Source organism: Bidens hawaiensis, unplaced genomic scaffold (genome assembly GCF_021521415.1).
Source record: "Bidens hawaiensis isolate Kalapana, Puna unplaced genomic scaffold, B.hawaiensis_p1.1 tig00012487_1, whole genome shotgun sequence".
In the NCBI taxonomy this organism is placed as follows: domain Eukaryota; kingdom Viridiplantae; phylum Streptophyta; class Magnoliopsida; order Asterales; family Asteraceae; genus Bidens; species Bidens hawaiensis.
Window position 1 is genome coordinate 296,434 of NW_027492023.1, and position 16,116 is coordinate 312,549.

The 16,116-nt window shown below is 35.1% G+C and overlaps 1 protein-coding gene across 1 annotated transcript; it reads right to left on the reverse strand.

The window, feature by feature from the left end:
* Window positions 1-10,634: 10,634 nt before the first annotated feature.
* LOC143541297 (1-deoxy-D-xylulose 5-phosphate reductoisomerase, chloroplastic-like) lies at window positions 10,635-15,842 on the reverse strand. Its single transcript, XM_077034158.1, has 10 exons — window positions 15,538-15,842; window positions 14,535-14,695; window positions 14,366-14,452; window positions 12,638-12,826; window positions 12,409-12,558; window positions 12,256-12,323; window positions 11,525-11,741; window positions 11,316-11,437; window positions 11,087-11,233; window positions 10,635-10,992 (listed from the first exon to the last, which is right to left on the reverse strand). The coding sequence occupies exons 1-10, from the start codon at window positions 15,626-15,628 to the stop codon at window positions 10,839-10,841; spliced, it is 1,386 nt and encodes a 461-aa protein (XP_076890273.1). The 5' UTR covers window positions 15,629-15,842; the 3' UTR covers window positions 10,635-10,838.
* Window positions 15,843-16,116: the final 274 nt, after the last annotated feature.

The following is a 16,116-nucleotide window of genomic DNA, read 5'->3' on the forward strand; positions in this document are numbered from 1 at the left end:
GAGGTTCTACAATTGTGCATCTCAGGTTAGTGAAATTGCAAATAAAGTTGGAATTCATCTACAATTGTTGCCCTAAACTTTATATTTTTTAACTTAGGGCAAAAAATGTGATTTCTTTACATGGTCTTATTGTGTTTCGTCCATAAGATCTGATGTGTGCAGAAGATGTACAGACAAAATTCCTATCTTGATAAGGGAAAATAAGTCATTAGAGGATCAACTTGCAAGGAGTGTAGCTTCAAGGATTGAATCAGAAAAAAAGTGAAGATATTGTATTTTATTTGCTTTTTGTTGTTTTTAGGGCTTTTAATTTGTTTTGTAATTAAAAGCTAAGAAACTTTGTTATGATTTTAGACCAGCTATTATGATGTATTTTTATGATTCTGAACACATTTAAAGGCTAAATGAGTAGTTTAGTTTGAGTGTTTTCAAAATCACGCATTAAAAAGAGGTTATTATAATATTTCATTAAAAATAGGTTATTATAAATAATTAATAAAAATATGTTCCCTCCGGAGTTTCGAACCCGCGATATTTGCAATCTATGTTTAATCACAAGCGCCTCAACCGTTTGAGCTACACCCTGAGAACGTAATAGAACTTCTTCTAATATTTATATGCCGACATTTAGAAGTTTAAAATTTTCATTTTTACCCACCAATTAATCGAGTTATCTTCTGGAAGACTCCCAAATAAATTAGTATTTATTGAACCAAATAAAATCTCACCAAACCCTAATAAATGATCTGCTAGTGTATTTATTGAACTCTCATCAATATCAATCCTACCAAACAGCTTCATTAATCTCAGGTGAGTACCAAATATTTTTGCTTTTAGTCGGTTACATTTATTGGTGTTAATTAGTGTATATATATATATATATATTTGATGACACAGTTAATAAAAAAATTCTTGGAAGATGGATAAGTCTTGGATGTCAGTAGGCGACAGGTGCAGTAAAGCATACAAAGATGGTGTTAAGGCATTTCTACATTTTGCAGTTCGTAATTGCAAGGAGACATCACCACCAATTTATATTTCATGTCCATGTGTTCGGTGTGTGAACCACGTATCTCTTAGTGTAGACGATGTTGAACATGACTTGTACAGGTTTGGAATTGATAAGAGTTATACTACTTGGATAAAACATTGAGAAACCGACACCAACATTCCAACTAATGTTAATAATACTGGGTTTGCCTACACCTGCATTCCAACTAATTATGATAATAATACTGGGTTTGTTGACACCAACAGATGCCTGTGAAACTGTAGAAATGGTAAATGCTACAAAAGACAATTTCAAAGGCGACAAGAAGTATCAACAGTTTCTACAACTACTTGTTGACGCTGAGAAGCCCCTATATAAAGGATGTCTTGACTTCACCAAGTTGTCTGCATTAGTACAACTACTCAACTTGAAGATCAAGCACGGGGTATCTCATAAGTTCATTGATGAACTTCTGAAATTGTTGAAAAAGATGCTACCTGCAGATAATGAAATGGTAAATAATATGTATGAGGGCAAAAGGATGATGAAGGCAATGGGCTCAGGATACAAAAAGATACATGTGTGTATCAATGACTGCATTATTTACTATAAGGATTACAAGGATTTGGAAGCATGTCCAGTTTGTAACAAGTCAAGGTGGAAGGTGGTGAGAAGACTAACAAAACTTACATAAACACGCCCGCTAAGGTACTGTGGTACTTTCCCATTATTCCACGATTCAAGCGCCTCTTTCAATCAAAGACCACAGCAGAGAATTTAACATGGCACGCCACGAGTACCAATAAACCCGGTGTTTTACGCCACCCATCAGATTCACCAGCATGGAAAGCCATAGATGACAGGTACTCCGATACCATCGGAAGATATCCAAGAAATCTTCGTCTAGGGATTTGCACTGATGGGGTCGACGTACATAGAGGAAACAGAAACCACAGTGTCTGGCCTGTTTTAGCAGTCATTTACAACCTTCCACCTTGGATGTGTATGAAAAGAAAATTCATCATGCTTTCCTTATTAATATCCGGAGTGCCAGGAAACAATATTGATGTGTTTTTACAGCCTTTAATTGACGATCTAGCATCTTTATTTGAGGTCGGGGAGCCAACATATGATGCATATAAACAAGAAATGTTTACACTACGTGCAGTTGTGTTGTGGACGATTAATGATTACCCTGCTCTTGGTACTCTATGTGGTTGCCCTTACAGTGGATTCAAAGGTTGTGTGGTGTGTCAAGGAGACACTCAGTGTGTTCGACTTTATCAAACAAAGAAGCAGAGTTATGCTGCCCACAGAAGGTATTTATCACATGACCACCCTTTCAGAAAACAAACAAAGACGTTCAACGTAAAAGAGGAGATGAGAACCGCTAAAGAGCCTATGACAGGGGAAGAGATATACGACGAGGTCAAAAACATTAACAATGAATGGGGAAAGGGATCTGAATCCCTAAGTGGGAGTAAGAGGAAAAGGGATAACACAACGCCGCACCAATATTGGAAGAAGTTCAACATATGGTACCAACGGCTCAGCTATTGGAAGTATTTACCTGTCCAAATTGTATTGATTTGATGCATGTTGAAAAGAATGTGGCAGAAAGTATTGTCGGGACGTTGCTGAACATTCCCGGTAGGACAAAAGACGGATTAGCAGCTAGAAAGGATTTGGAGTTTTTAGGGATTAAAAAGGAGTTGCAAACGAAAGCAAAAGGCAACAATAGGGTATTGTTCTAACTTCTCTAGTTTGGTGAATCTTAAAGAAAGGAAGCTACAAGGCCTTAAATCACATGATTATCACATGCTTATGCAACAGTTTCTTCCCCTTGCAATACGGTCCATCATGCCAGAACCAATGAGAAATCCTATAATCAGGCTTTGTTTTTTTTTCAAGTCAATTTGTAGCAAAGAAATCATTGTAGAAGAGCTTGATAAGATGCAGGAAGAGCAAATAGTTACACTGTGCCTGCTGGAGAAGTACTTTCCGTCATCATTTTTTGATGTCATGGTTCACTTAACCGTGCACCTTGTAAGAGAGATAAAATTATGTGGGCCACCATGCTTTCGTTGGATGTATCCCTTTGAAAGGTGTATGAAGGTTATCAAAGGGCATGTGCGAAACAAAACTTATCCAGAAGGGTGCATTGCTGAGGAGAACATTGCGGAAGAAACAATCGAGTTTCTGAGTGAATACCAAAAAAACATCAAGAGTACTGTTGGTATTCCACATGATAAGCATGATGATAATGGGGAAACAATTCCTGTCACAGGCGTTAAATCAGTTGAAGTTTCTCCTGATCTTTTCAAGAGAGCACATTTATATATGTTGCAGAATACGCCTGAAATAGCGCCGTATATCGAGTAAGTATCACTAACATATATACTCTAAATTATATATATATAAATATATATAGGGTGTAGTTACTGTACGCTAATTCCTTAACGTACGGTAGTTACGCGAGACGTTCAAAGGCAAAAAACAAAGCTAAAAACCTAAAACGCTAAGCAAACGCACCCAAAATTAATATATACATATATATATGTATATATTTATATATATATATATATATATATATATATATATATATATATTAATTCGCACTATATTATACTCTTACTTGCAGACAACACAAGACCTCTTTGAAAAACCAAATGCCTGTTAAACGACAAGCATTGCTGGAGAAGGAGCATACTTTAAAGTTTGGTGACTGGTTACGCGACAAGGTAGATCAATTTATTAAGTCTTCTATAATTTTTAAAATTCTTTTATAGTTTCTGCAATGTAGGTGAAGAATCTAATCCTTGTAATTAAATTCAGGTTGAAAGAGAGCTAGCGGGCTCCCCAGATTCTGTATCGGAAACCGTAAAGTGGATTGCACACGGAGCACACCGCAACGTTTACAAATACGACTCGTACGACATCAACGGTTTTGAATTTCGTAAAAAATCTCATGATGGTAGAGTTTACTAGAACAGCGGGGTTGGTGTAGAGGCGGATGACATGCACATCAAAAAAAGACATGGTGACGTATGGAAAAAACTTTTATTTTGGGGTTTTGCAAGAGATATGGGTCCTAGATTATCATACTAAAAGAATTATGGTCTTCATGTGCCAATGGGTTGACCGTAAAGATGTCAAACATGATATTCTTGGTTACACGTCGGTCGACCTAAACAAATTTGGCCACAAGGATGATCCGTTCATATTGGCCTCGCAAGCACGCCAGGTGTTTTATGTTCAAGATCAGCTGGATAGAAAAAAGCATGTTGTCATCATGACTCCACCCAAGAATTATAGGCATTCGTATGACGAGGTCAATGAGGAATTTAGTACAGTAACTTTCCCTCATGAGGGTAATACATTGCCACTTGTACAACCAAATCAACTGCTTCATAATGAGTCCCCGGATGATTACTGGAGGCCCGGGAAAAAGCCTACAACTATTCGTAATGGAGATTGACACCGATGTCGGGGTTGTCGACCCAGCAGTTGTGTTCGTTCGGCTAGTTAGATGTAAATAATGTTTAAATATAGTTGTGATACATTATATCACCATTCTTTACTTTATACTTATTAATTCAAACTAAGAAAATATTGGTTGTTTTTAATACTACTACTACTTATACGTACAGGCCGGTTTGTTGAATTCATTTCATCTTCTGGCTATTTTGGTCTATTGGTGTCAAGTTCAAACATACATCATGTTACATCGATAAAAGTCACAATTGACTTGTAGTGTACCATAGTAAGATCAATAAAGTCATTACACTCATAACTGACTCGTGCTATATCAAAGTTACATTAATACAAAGAAAGCCCAAAAATGCATCATGTTGTCTAGGGTGTTCGGTGACAATCATCATTTCTTGACTGATGGTTTTGTTTCTTGCACAACCTCTATTTGGTTATGTTTCAACATACTTTTCAACAGCTGGTTTCCTACAAAACATTATCAACTCATTTTATAAAAAAAGACCATTATGCCCTTCTTTTCACCAACCTGCATACCAAAATTGTACCCTCCAGACTTTGAAGAAGCCTTTGAACAAATAAAATTCAGTTTTGAAAAACCGCTTCCAAACTCAATGCCATCACCAGTAACCTTAGATTTAAGATTTGGTGATGGCATTGAGTTTTGGAAAGGATTTTATCAAAATCTAAGATCTTTGGGAAGTTTAAGATCTGTAGAATCCTTAGATTTTTTCTGCTTGGCCAAGATTGGAATTCACATAACATATATAGAAGTGTAATAAATTTCAGTCACCAGTTTTATTGCAGTCATTAAAGTCTCTGTTGTTATATAATTGGTTGTTGAGTGTATAACACACTATAACTGCATACTACCTGTCAAAATGGTTTCCACACGCTTTGGAAACGCACAGAAGCTAATTATTTTTGGAAATTAATTACATTTATACCTACTACCTGTCCAAAATCTTGGAAATATATTTATGTAATGATAGCCTACATTCAAGTTAATTAAAATAAAAAAAAACTAGTAAATCACACGCTTTGTACGCTTTTAATACCTGTCAAAAATCTAGAAAATATATTTATGTAATAATAGCCTACATTCAAGTTAATTAAAATAAAAAAAAACTAGTATATCTTACTAGATACGCTACAAATCAACTGAACTACAATAAATTACTGTATCAACTACCAAAAATTAAATTTTAGGTCTATTTTGTTATTCAATCACACTAACATCTATTTTAAAGTTAATTAAAAAACTACATCCAATACGCTATACATACGCATAAACCAAAATATAATAATAACATTTACAGTTAATAATTAATAACATTTACAATAATAACTCCTAGTTAATAATATCACGCTTTGGAAACGCTCAACGCTCTACAGTTAATAATAACATCTACAATAATAACATTCTCATAATATAAGTGATTAGGTATTAAAAAAAACCAGTCATTAAATTTCAGCCACCAATTATATATATCATGCTTTGGAAACGCTCCACGCTTTACAGTTAATAATAACATTTACAATAATAACATTCACATAATATAAGTGATTATGTATTAAAAAAAATTTTAATATGATTAATCAATTCACATAATATATTAATACCAAAATATAATAACATTTACAATAATAACATTTACATTAATATAGAAAACCAAAAATTACATAAAACTAACTAGCTCTTAGCATCCGACTCCGTCTCAGAATCTACATCGACATCCATCGTAGACCTCCCTGTAGATTCTGTATCCGAATCTACATCCGGATTCTCTTCTGGAGTATGAGAGGGCATGATCCTCTCGTACATGCCATCTGAGGTATAGGTGGAGTCCCTAAGCCTTTGGAGGCAAAGGTTCACCTGACTACGGAATGCCCCATAAACGGACACCGCCTTGAAGTCCTCCAAGTCGTTCAACTCGATGTAGGCCACCTCGATTCCCGGCACTACCATATCAATGTTGAAATAATCAGCAGTTGTATACCCAAGCCACCTAACCATTCGGTTAAGTTGTTGGTACGTGAAGGTGTGAGGGTGGACATAGTCCACATACCTCACCCTTCAATTCCTCCGGACAGCGCCGGAAGAAAAGTGGAATCGTATGGTGAAAAATGTGGGGTCGTAGTAGATGGGGGCATGAGCACCCGGTGCACGTTCGACCCAAGATGAAGCCATTATCTGAAATTATAATCGGAAGAAAGGTGGATTGTGATTGTGATTTGTGGATTATGATTGTGATTGTGAATGGTATTTAAACACCATCGGAACCCAGCGGTACATCTCCCTGACAATTTGAAATTGGCGGCACAAGAAATTGTAAAGGCAGTGATGACGTCGCCACTCGTCAAATCAACGTGTGGCCATTAATTACGTTTTTGACACGCTTAAACATATTTTAGTGTGACCATTTATCACTTATAGCCACACATAATAAGTGTATATATGACAATAAAAAACTTAGAAAAAATAAAACTAACATACTCTTTGGTCACACAACCTCGTATAAGTGGCCATTAATTACATTTGGACACACTTAAAAATATTTAAGTGTGACCATTTCTCACTTATAGCCACACATAATAAGTGTATCTGTGACAATAAAAAACTTATAAAAAATAAAACTAAGATACTCTTTGGTCACACAACCTCGTATAAGTGGCCATTAATTACATTTGGACACACTTAAAAATATTTAAGTGTGACAACTTATCACTTATAGCCACACATAATAAGTGTATCCGTGACAATAAAAAACTTAGGAAAAATAAAAGTAAACTACTCTTTGGTCACACAACCTCCTATAAGTGGCCATTAATTACATTTGGACACACTTAAAAATATTTAAGTGTGACAATTTATCACCTATAGCCACACATAATAAGTGTATCCGTGACAATAAAAAACTTAGGGAAAATAAAAGTAAACTACTCTTTGGTCACACAACCTCGTATAAGTGGCCATATATTTTAAGCGTTTTAGCCACATTACTAATAAAATACAATGGTTATTCGTCATATTTCGCCACTTTATTAAAAATGTGGCTAGAAAATGTGACATTAGGTCACACAACGTAATATAAGTGGCTATATCTTTTACCTTTTAGACACATCTCTTATCAATATAGTAGCCGTTTGTCACATTTGTCCACACTATTAAAACATGTGGCTAGTTAAATGTCACAGTTTGTGGCTAATGCATGTGTTTTTGGTCACATGTATTAAAGATCAAACAAACTATGACTGTAGGTCACATTTGGCCACACGTTTTTATAATGTGGCTAGTTTTTGTCAGTTTTTTTCAAAGTGTGGCGAAAAGTACCTGAGTAGGTATAGAATGGTCACATGAAGAATAATATGTGTGGCCAAAACATTCTGGAAGGTTTTCAAACATGGTCAAAGACCTTTTAGCCACACATTTAAGCCGAAGTGTGGCAAATCGCCCAGACCACATGTGTGACCGAAGGTCGATATTCACGTAGTGAAAGGATTTATCGTATCTTGATCCTATCATGGGAGCTTTTTTGAAAAAAAATGAGGCAAAAACCTTAGCCAAGTACGAGAACAAGACAAAGATGAAGACGAGGACATGGACGATGAATAGTTTTAATTTAGTAAATTTAAGTTTTATATTTTTATTTGTTTCTATGTTTTTATTTTAATTATAATTTAAGTATTGTTATATTTTTTTATTTCATTATTTTTTAAGCATGTGCAAGCATGGGTCGGGTCGGTTCGGTCTTTGGCTAAAACTGAAATTTCGGTTATTAAAACCGTTCATGACTTTCGGTTTCAGTTTTTGCCATTTGATCTTGAAATTATTGGGTCGAAAATATGGCCAATAATAATGTAGTTTGACTTATTTTTTTTAGTTAGTAATTAATTGATTAGTATACATATGGGCTAAAGTATTTGAGTTATACTAGTATAAATTACTTATGATTTAAAATGAAAAATAAAAGTCTATAAGTTCGGTTTTGTAGACCGAACCAAAAACAAAAATGTCAGTTTGACTTTTTAAAACTGTTTGACTTTCAGTTTTGCTTTCTAAGGTTTTTGGTCTGTGTTCAGATATTTCGGATTTTCCATTTGAGCATCGAGTCAAAAAAAAAGTTGGTCAAAAATAAAGAATACGGGCCTAAACTTTTTTGTTGATTGATTATTATATATTTGAGCTAAAATATTTGGGTTAAACTGTTATACATTACTAAGAATTAAAAATGAAAAATAAAAATCAACTAGTGCAGTTCGGTTTTAGTTACACGCAAAACCGATACCTGAAGTTCTACGAATAGTCGAATACATAAAACCAAACCTAAAACTTAAATGCCGGTTTTTGAGTTCTTGAAACTGTTCCACTTTCGGTTCCGCTTTCTTTGGTTTTTGGTTTGGCCGTTTGTGTTTGGTTCAGTTCATCCATTTGAGCTTGAAACTATTCGGTCAAAAAAAAAAGTTGGCCAAAAATCGAATTTGGGCCTAATTGGTTTTTATACATTTGGGCTAAAATATTTGGGTTTTACTATATATTCAACTACTATAAATTACTTAATTTATATTGAAAAATAAAAATCTTCAAGTTCGGTTTTGCACTTTTAGCTGCAGGCAAAACTGAAACTGAATCAAAAGTTCGCATTTTACAAAAACATATAACCAAACCAAAAACCGATATGTTGGTTTTAAGCTTTTGAAACCATTTGACATTCGGTTTCGCTTTCTTAGGTTTTGGGTTTGGGTTTGTGTTCGGTTTTTTGGTTTTGCCATTTTAGCTTGAAATTGCTGGGTGGAAAAAATAAAAGTTGACAAAAAATAAAGAATTTGGGCCTAAACTTTTTTGTTAATTGATTATTGTACATTTTGGCTAAAATATTTAGGTTAAACTATGTATCAAACTATAAAAAATGACTTAGAATTTATAATGAAAAAATAAATTCTATAAGTACGGTTTGGTTTGGTTTTGCGGTTTTTGTGATACGCAAAACCAAAAGTTATGTTTTTACTGTGTTAGTTGCGCGTGTTTAATTCATTGCTATTTGGCATCCTTTTTCAGATACTTTCCATCGTTGACAAATAAACATGGGGAGATTTTGTTGCGTGAGCTAGTAAATCAATGGAATGACTATACACTGATGATTAAGTGGTTTACTCGGGTTTGTCAGTATTTGGAATCTGATTACATTAAGTCGAGGTTTCTACCAGGAAGTTGCTCTCTCTTGTTTTCTTGAGTCGGTTGAGAAGACGAAGGTTACAGCTAAAGACGCTATAATTAATCTTGTAAGTTCTTTTATTTGCTCGTGTACCAATCTGTTTCTCTCATGTGAAGTTGAAACTAAACACTGCTTATTATCCAGATTGATCAAGAACGAATAGGAGTGAAGGTTGATAGTGCATTAATAAAAAGTGTTCTTGGTATATATGAAAAGTATGTGCTAAATAGTTGGCTGCCACAATATCCGGAGTAATGAGAATATTTATGGTGTTATCTTTGAAATGATTTCCATTGCTACTAATCAACAATTAGTACATTATTTTTATTATTTGTAAATTAGTTACTCAATAGGCTAGTTCATTAAGGAGATAAAACTGAGAGTTTGCTAAATCTCCTGCCGGGGAAATCTGATAAATATTTGCAGTTGTGGTGATCGGATTCTTTGAAACCATTACAAGATAGGAAATAATTAAGAGTAGGATATTATGAAGACCATTAAAACTGCATATACATTGTGAAAGTTGCATGCTAGAATCCGTTAATATTCTTTCTTCGCCCTATTTACTCGCATGTTGAACCCGCGATTGAAGTAATTGACATTTCAAGCGAACCTAATAAAACTGTGATTGAAGCAATGTGAATCGAAGGGTGCGGTTAAAGAAATTGGAGTAGAATCAATGGAGAAATACAATTCTAAATGTCATATTGAAAAATATTTAATTTGAGTTTTATATATGTATCATGTTAAAAGTTATGGATTTTTTTTTCATTTTTAGGTACGTATATAAAATCCCCTCAATATTTCGGTAGCAAAAACCTGTTTTTAATGTGACAAGATTCAAACCGAAAATTTTGTAAATCGCGTTGATGGACACACACGCAAAAAACTATTGATTGAAGAAAACAAATCCTTTGGTCCGCCACCAACACCAGCTAAGTTAAATGAACATTGTAATGTTGTAAGAACACACAAGTTTGGAAATGAGAAAGACTCGATGTACATGGTGATCACCCCAGGGAAATAACACATGGGATTGATCTTTCACAACTTGGAAAGACAAAACATTATCCAACACTTTCACACAACCACTTGGGCAAAGGCCCTTTCGGTAACATATGTCAAATATTGAACGGATTTCATTATAGAACAGCTGATGACCTCAAGCTGGCCGCATAGTCTCGGGCCCACAAGTCATAGTGAATAATTTCTTCGAGTGACGGTGTGGCCACCAATTCAGCTTGATGCTTCTCGCATGTTAGCTCAACTACTTTAAATATGTCCAAGTACGAAATCCTGGATCAATATAGGTTAAACAAAGTTAGCAGTAATTAAGGATTAATACTTCAAGGTAACTATTGGATGTTATTGAATAGAAACATATATATACTTTTCTTCGATGAACAACTCAACGGCTTTCTCATTAGCAGCACTAATAACACCGGTCATTGAACCGCCAGCTCGCCCTGCAGCATAACACAAATCCATTGACGGGTATTTTTGTCTGTCGGGATCCTTGAATTGCAACGATCCATACCTGCATCCCAATTGTTAAAAGCGTAGTTATTATTTATCATGAAGTCGAATATTTTGTTACAAATGATTCATTGATTACATACTTTGCAAGATCAAGACGAGGCCATGTCACCTCAGAGCACGGTACTCTATCAGGCCATGAAAGCGTGTAAAGAAGAGGAATACGCATGTCGGGCAAACCTAATTGAGCAAGGACTGATGAGTCCTGCAAGTTAAAAGTTACAACATAAAATGATTTATGTTACGAGCCCACAATTATTGCGCAAGCAAAAGGGTGAGATTAAATATGAACCTGTGTCTCAATCATGGAGTGTATGATAGATTCGCGGTGAAGAAGGATTTCAATATGATCATAGTCTAAACCATAGAGATAATGAGCTTCAATAACTTCAAGACCCTTGTTGAAAAGTGTAGCCGAATCGACTGTGACCTTCTTCCCCAAGGTCCAGATCGGATGCTTCAATGCGTCAGCTGCTTTAACGTTTTTTAGTTCCTCAACCGGCAAATCTCTTTGTAACAAAAGAATGACCCCAAGTTAATTTGGCTTTTAGTTAACAAAATAGACTAATGGGAGCTTATGTAGGTGTTCATGGTTCTGTTTGAAACATAAACCGTCCAAAATGGTCAGTGGTTTGGTTTCACATTGGTTTACTGTTTCTACTTCAAACGGGTAGATAAAAGCTGAATCAGAGCATATAATTTTGGGATATGCAACTTATGTGCCTTTTAATTTTTAACAATTATAAGTTGAAATGTACACAATATTGAGCTTTGCTTAAAAATACAATAAGAGTATATCTTTTATGTTTTATTTGTCGGAACATTTTCGAATAGTTATTTTTATCACAGTTTTTGAACTTATATTATAAAATCTTAATAGGCTTAAACCCTGAAACAAAACAAAATAATATTGGTTCGGTTCGGTTTTAATTCTCGGTTGTTTGATTTTGATTTATAATTATAAAAAGCTGTTACTAACAGTTTAACCTAAAAGCTATACTAGTCATGAAAGGACCAATGTACCTGAAAGCACCTCCAGACGCGGTTAATATTATACGCCTTAGTGCACCTTCAGGCAAGCCTTGAATACACTGAAAAACAATACAACATTGTTAACTTGCTATATCTTTCAGATTTGATCACGCATGGTTTCGTACTACTCCCTATTTGTATTACCTGGAATATAGCCGAATGTTCAGAATCGGCCGGAAGAATCTTTACGTTGTTTTTATGTGCAAGTGGAAGCACAAATGGACCGCCAGCAATTAGAGTTTCTTTGTTAGCTAAGGCTATGGTTTTCCCTGCTTCAATGGCAGCCACCGTAGGCTACAAATTAACACGAATAAACTTCAATGATCGTTTGATTATCGGCTGGTTTCGAGAAAGAATGTAAGAATATACGTACCTTTAAACCAGCACAGCCGACTATGCCAGAGACTAGAGTGGCAGCATCTGGGTGGCGGGCAACCTCGACCGCGCCTTGCTCCCCGGCAACAATCTCAGGCTTGTAATCAGCATCAGCCAAAGCTTCTTTGAGTTCACCAACTAAGGATTCGTTCCTAATAGAAATTAACTCAGGTTTGAATGCTTTTGCCTACAACATGAAACAGAAATGGTTTGATATTTGACAAGGAGTTCAAATATATGCCATTATAAGTTTGCATAATCAAACAATAGTTAAAAACTCAAAACATTCATGCACATTTTGTGACATACAGTGCAATTTTAATGATAAAAACTAGGTTGTATACAGGCTGATGCTATTGGCACTCGTATATTTTACAATAAGAAAATATAGTTAAAAGACGTCTAGTCGGTCGGGAAAATGTGCGCGATACAGCTCCATGTAAATTGTCAACGTCAATTCGATCGTTATTGGATTACTCTCCATAACAAAACCCCAAAAACTAAATCCGTTGACGACCAAATACAACAACAACAACAACAATAATAATAATAATAATAATTAGTTAAAATAAAACCAAGGCGAACCGACGCGAATTCTTTCAATATCGGTGACACCGAATGTAAACCAAAAAATAAATTCTCAACAGTCAAATACAACAAATTGTTACGGACTGAAACCATTGCAATGTATGGGACTTGTCCCACATCGGTTGTATGGGCAACTGATGTGGGGTTTATAAGCTAAATGGGTTCCCTCACCTATCAGACTAGTCTTTTGGGTTAAGTTCTTTTGTTTGACTTGTAACATTGGTATCAGAGCCAACCTCGGAGTGGTGGCCCACAGAGTGGTGGCCTGGAGTGAGCCAGCCGTGACCAACGTGGCCATGACCAACGAGGACATTGGCCCTTAAGGAGGGTGCATTGTTACGGATTGAAACCATTGCAAGGTATGGTGTCCCACATCGGTTGTATGGGCAACTGATGTGGAGTTTATAAGCCAAATGGGTTCCCTCACCTATCAGACTAAGTCCCATACCTTGCAATGGTTTTAGTCCGTAACACAAATTAACATATTTTTTTTAAAAATAACATAGGGGAAGATATTGTTTGTTGCGAACTGAGTAGAATTTTTCCTGAATCGACAGTGTCGGCAACAAATAATAATATTAAACGTGTGTTTCGATGGAAAACCGACGCGAATTCTTTCGGTATCGGCTTACGGCAGCGAAAGTAAACAACAAAATAAATTCTTCAACAGCCAAATATAAAAATTAACCTATTTAAAAGAAAAGCAAAACAATAAACGTCTGAAAAAATCGCGAATTGCGACGGAAAACCGATACGAATTTGACTGGAATCAACGAATGCTAAGTCTAAGTTTTTTAACGGAAATTCATGTTAAAACAAAGTTTCATTTGTGTTTCTTTTCTCTTTCCCAATAACTTGTGTTCTATTACATTCTTAAATTGTTAAAACATATTGTTATAATCAACAGTTGATTAATTTGTGTTAAAAATATATTTTTTTTACAATACTATAAGAGTATAATCAAACTAAAAATGGTTATAGTTTTGATTTTACGGTATAGCTCTTATAAAAAAAATTAACTATATAAAAGTATTATAACTATAAATTCAACAGGGTGGTTTTTTATGTTGGTTCCAATCTTATATTCATGCATCTCAACTTTAACCATTTAAATGTTGTAATCAACGTTCAAAATCACCTGTTCAGCAAGAAGAGAGACGTTTGAACCGCAAGCAAGTGCCACAACCCGAAACTTATCTGCGTGTTCAGCGATAATAGAAAGCGTCTGCAACTCAAAAAAGTCGAAATCAAAACCTTTAATCAAAGTGCATTTTTAATACACCCGTCAAGTGTTTAACAAAATTCACCTGAGTCCCAATGGAACCAGTAGACCCAACAATTGCAACAGGTTTTTGGCCCTCCCAACAACCATTCTTAGTCCCAGGGTCAACAAGTGCTGTACCGGGCCACGCTGGCGTTATTGTAGGCGTCACCGAACATCGAATCGTGTTTCTCTTCACATAAGACCCTAACATAGATCCCAAGCACATAATTTTATACAACATTGTCAAACCATATCGGGATTTCAACATAAACACCTTTCTATCTTCCAAGGTAGAGTAAAGCACACGACACCAGGTGCAGATTAGAGATAGCCGTGAGCGGGCAGTGAGTTACAACGAAATTAAAATTTTTTGTATCATATATATTTTTTTTCTTTTGGTTTACAAAATTATAATAAAAGAATAAGGCGAATGGTTTCTAGGAAATGGAAATTTTGTTTTTGGTTTATATGTGATCCGCCATTCTAAAGGACGGAGCTGGTTTGAATTTTCAAGGATCCATCATTTGAGATGATAGATCCCATGAGAAAACTGATTATATCAAATCAAAGATGTACTTGTCTGAAGGAACTATTCAATATCTGCTATTTGAAATAACGGATCCTGAAAAATTCAAACTACTTTCACCAATGTCAACATACTATAGTTGACAACATATATACGATTTTTGATCCGTCATTTCAAATGACGATAGGATCCACCATTCAAATAGCGAATCACTCAAAATCCGAAAACAAAACTCTCTCTACCAAAAATCATTTCCTCTCTTCTTTTCTTCCAATTTTGATAAACAATTGGTACTATATATAATGATTTAAAAAAATTTATTGATGTCAATCTCATACTTATGTTTTATTTTTATTGAGTATGTTTGTATTAATCATTAAATACACGGTGAGTGCCTGAGTGAGAACATAAAATAGAGTGAGACGTCACGACCATAGCACATACCTTGAATCACGGGGTATGTTTATTGTTTGTTAAAGCTAAAGCGTATACACTTGATGTGATTATATTGATAACATACCTTGGAGCTTGAAAACGCCGGTTTTTGATTTGCATGTGTCGGAGAAATTGATGAGCTTGGTTTGTGCCGGAGATAGAAAACTTGAAGCCATTTCTGTTGAATTTCAGTAACACGGGGAAGCACAAGCACGTAAACGGTTGAACACTAAAGTTTGAATTTATAGACATTTTGGTGGGAGATTAATTGATTGGTGTTCGTTCGATTAATTTGTGAACAATAACAATAATTTAAAATCCATAGACTCGAACTCCCACTCATGTCACTATCAAAATAAAACTCTTGATCTTTCTAGAAGTTTTTGAAAGTAAGGAATTTATATCAGCCATATTTAATTTATGGCTATGCCGATTTAAACTAATGATAGGAATGTTATTTTCACATCCAAAATTAAATTGAACATGTGGCATCCAACGAGTACACTTGTTGGATCATGTGTGACATCTAATCCACCTCCTCAAAGTCGGGGTAGAGGTTGTAATGATTTTAAAACCGTACCAATTGTCTGATTTAAGAGAAAGTTATTAGATTTAAATATATTACACTACCGGATTAGAATATAGTGTATTATATGGATTGAAT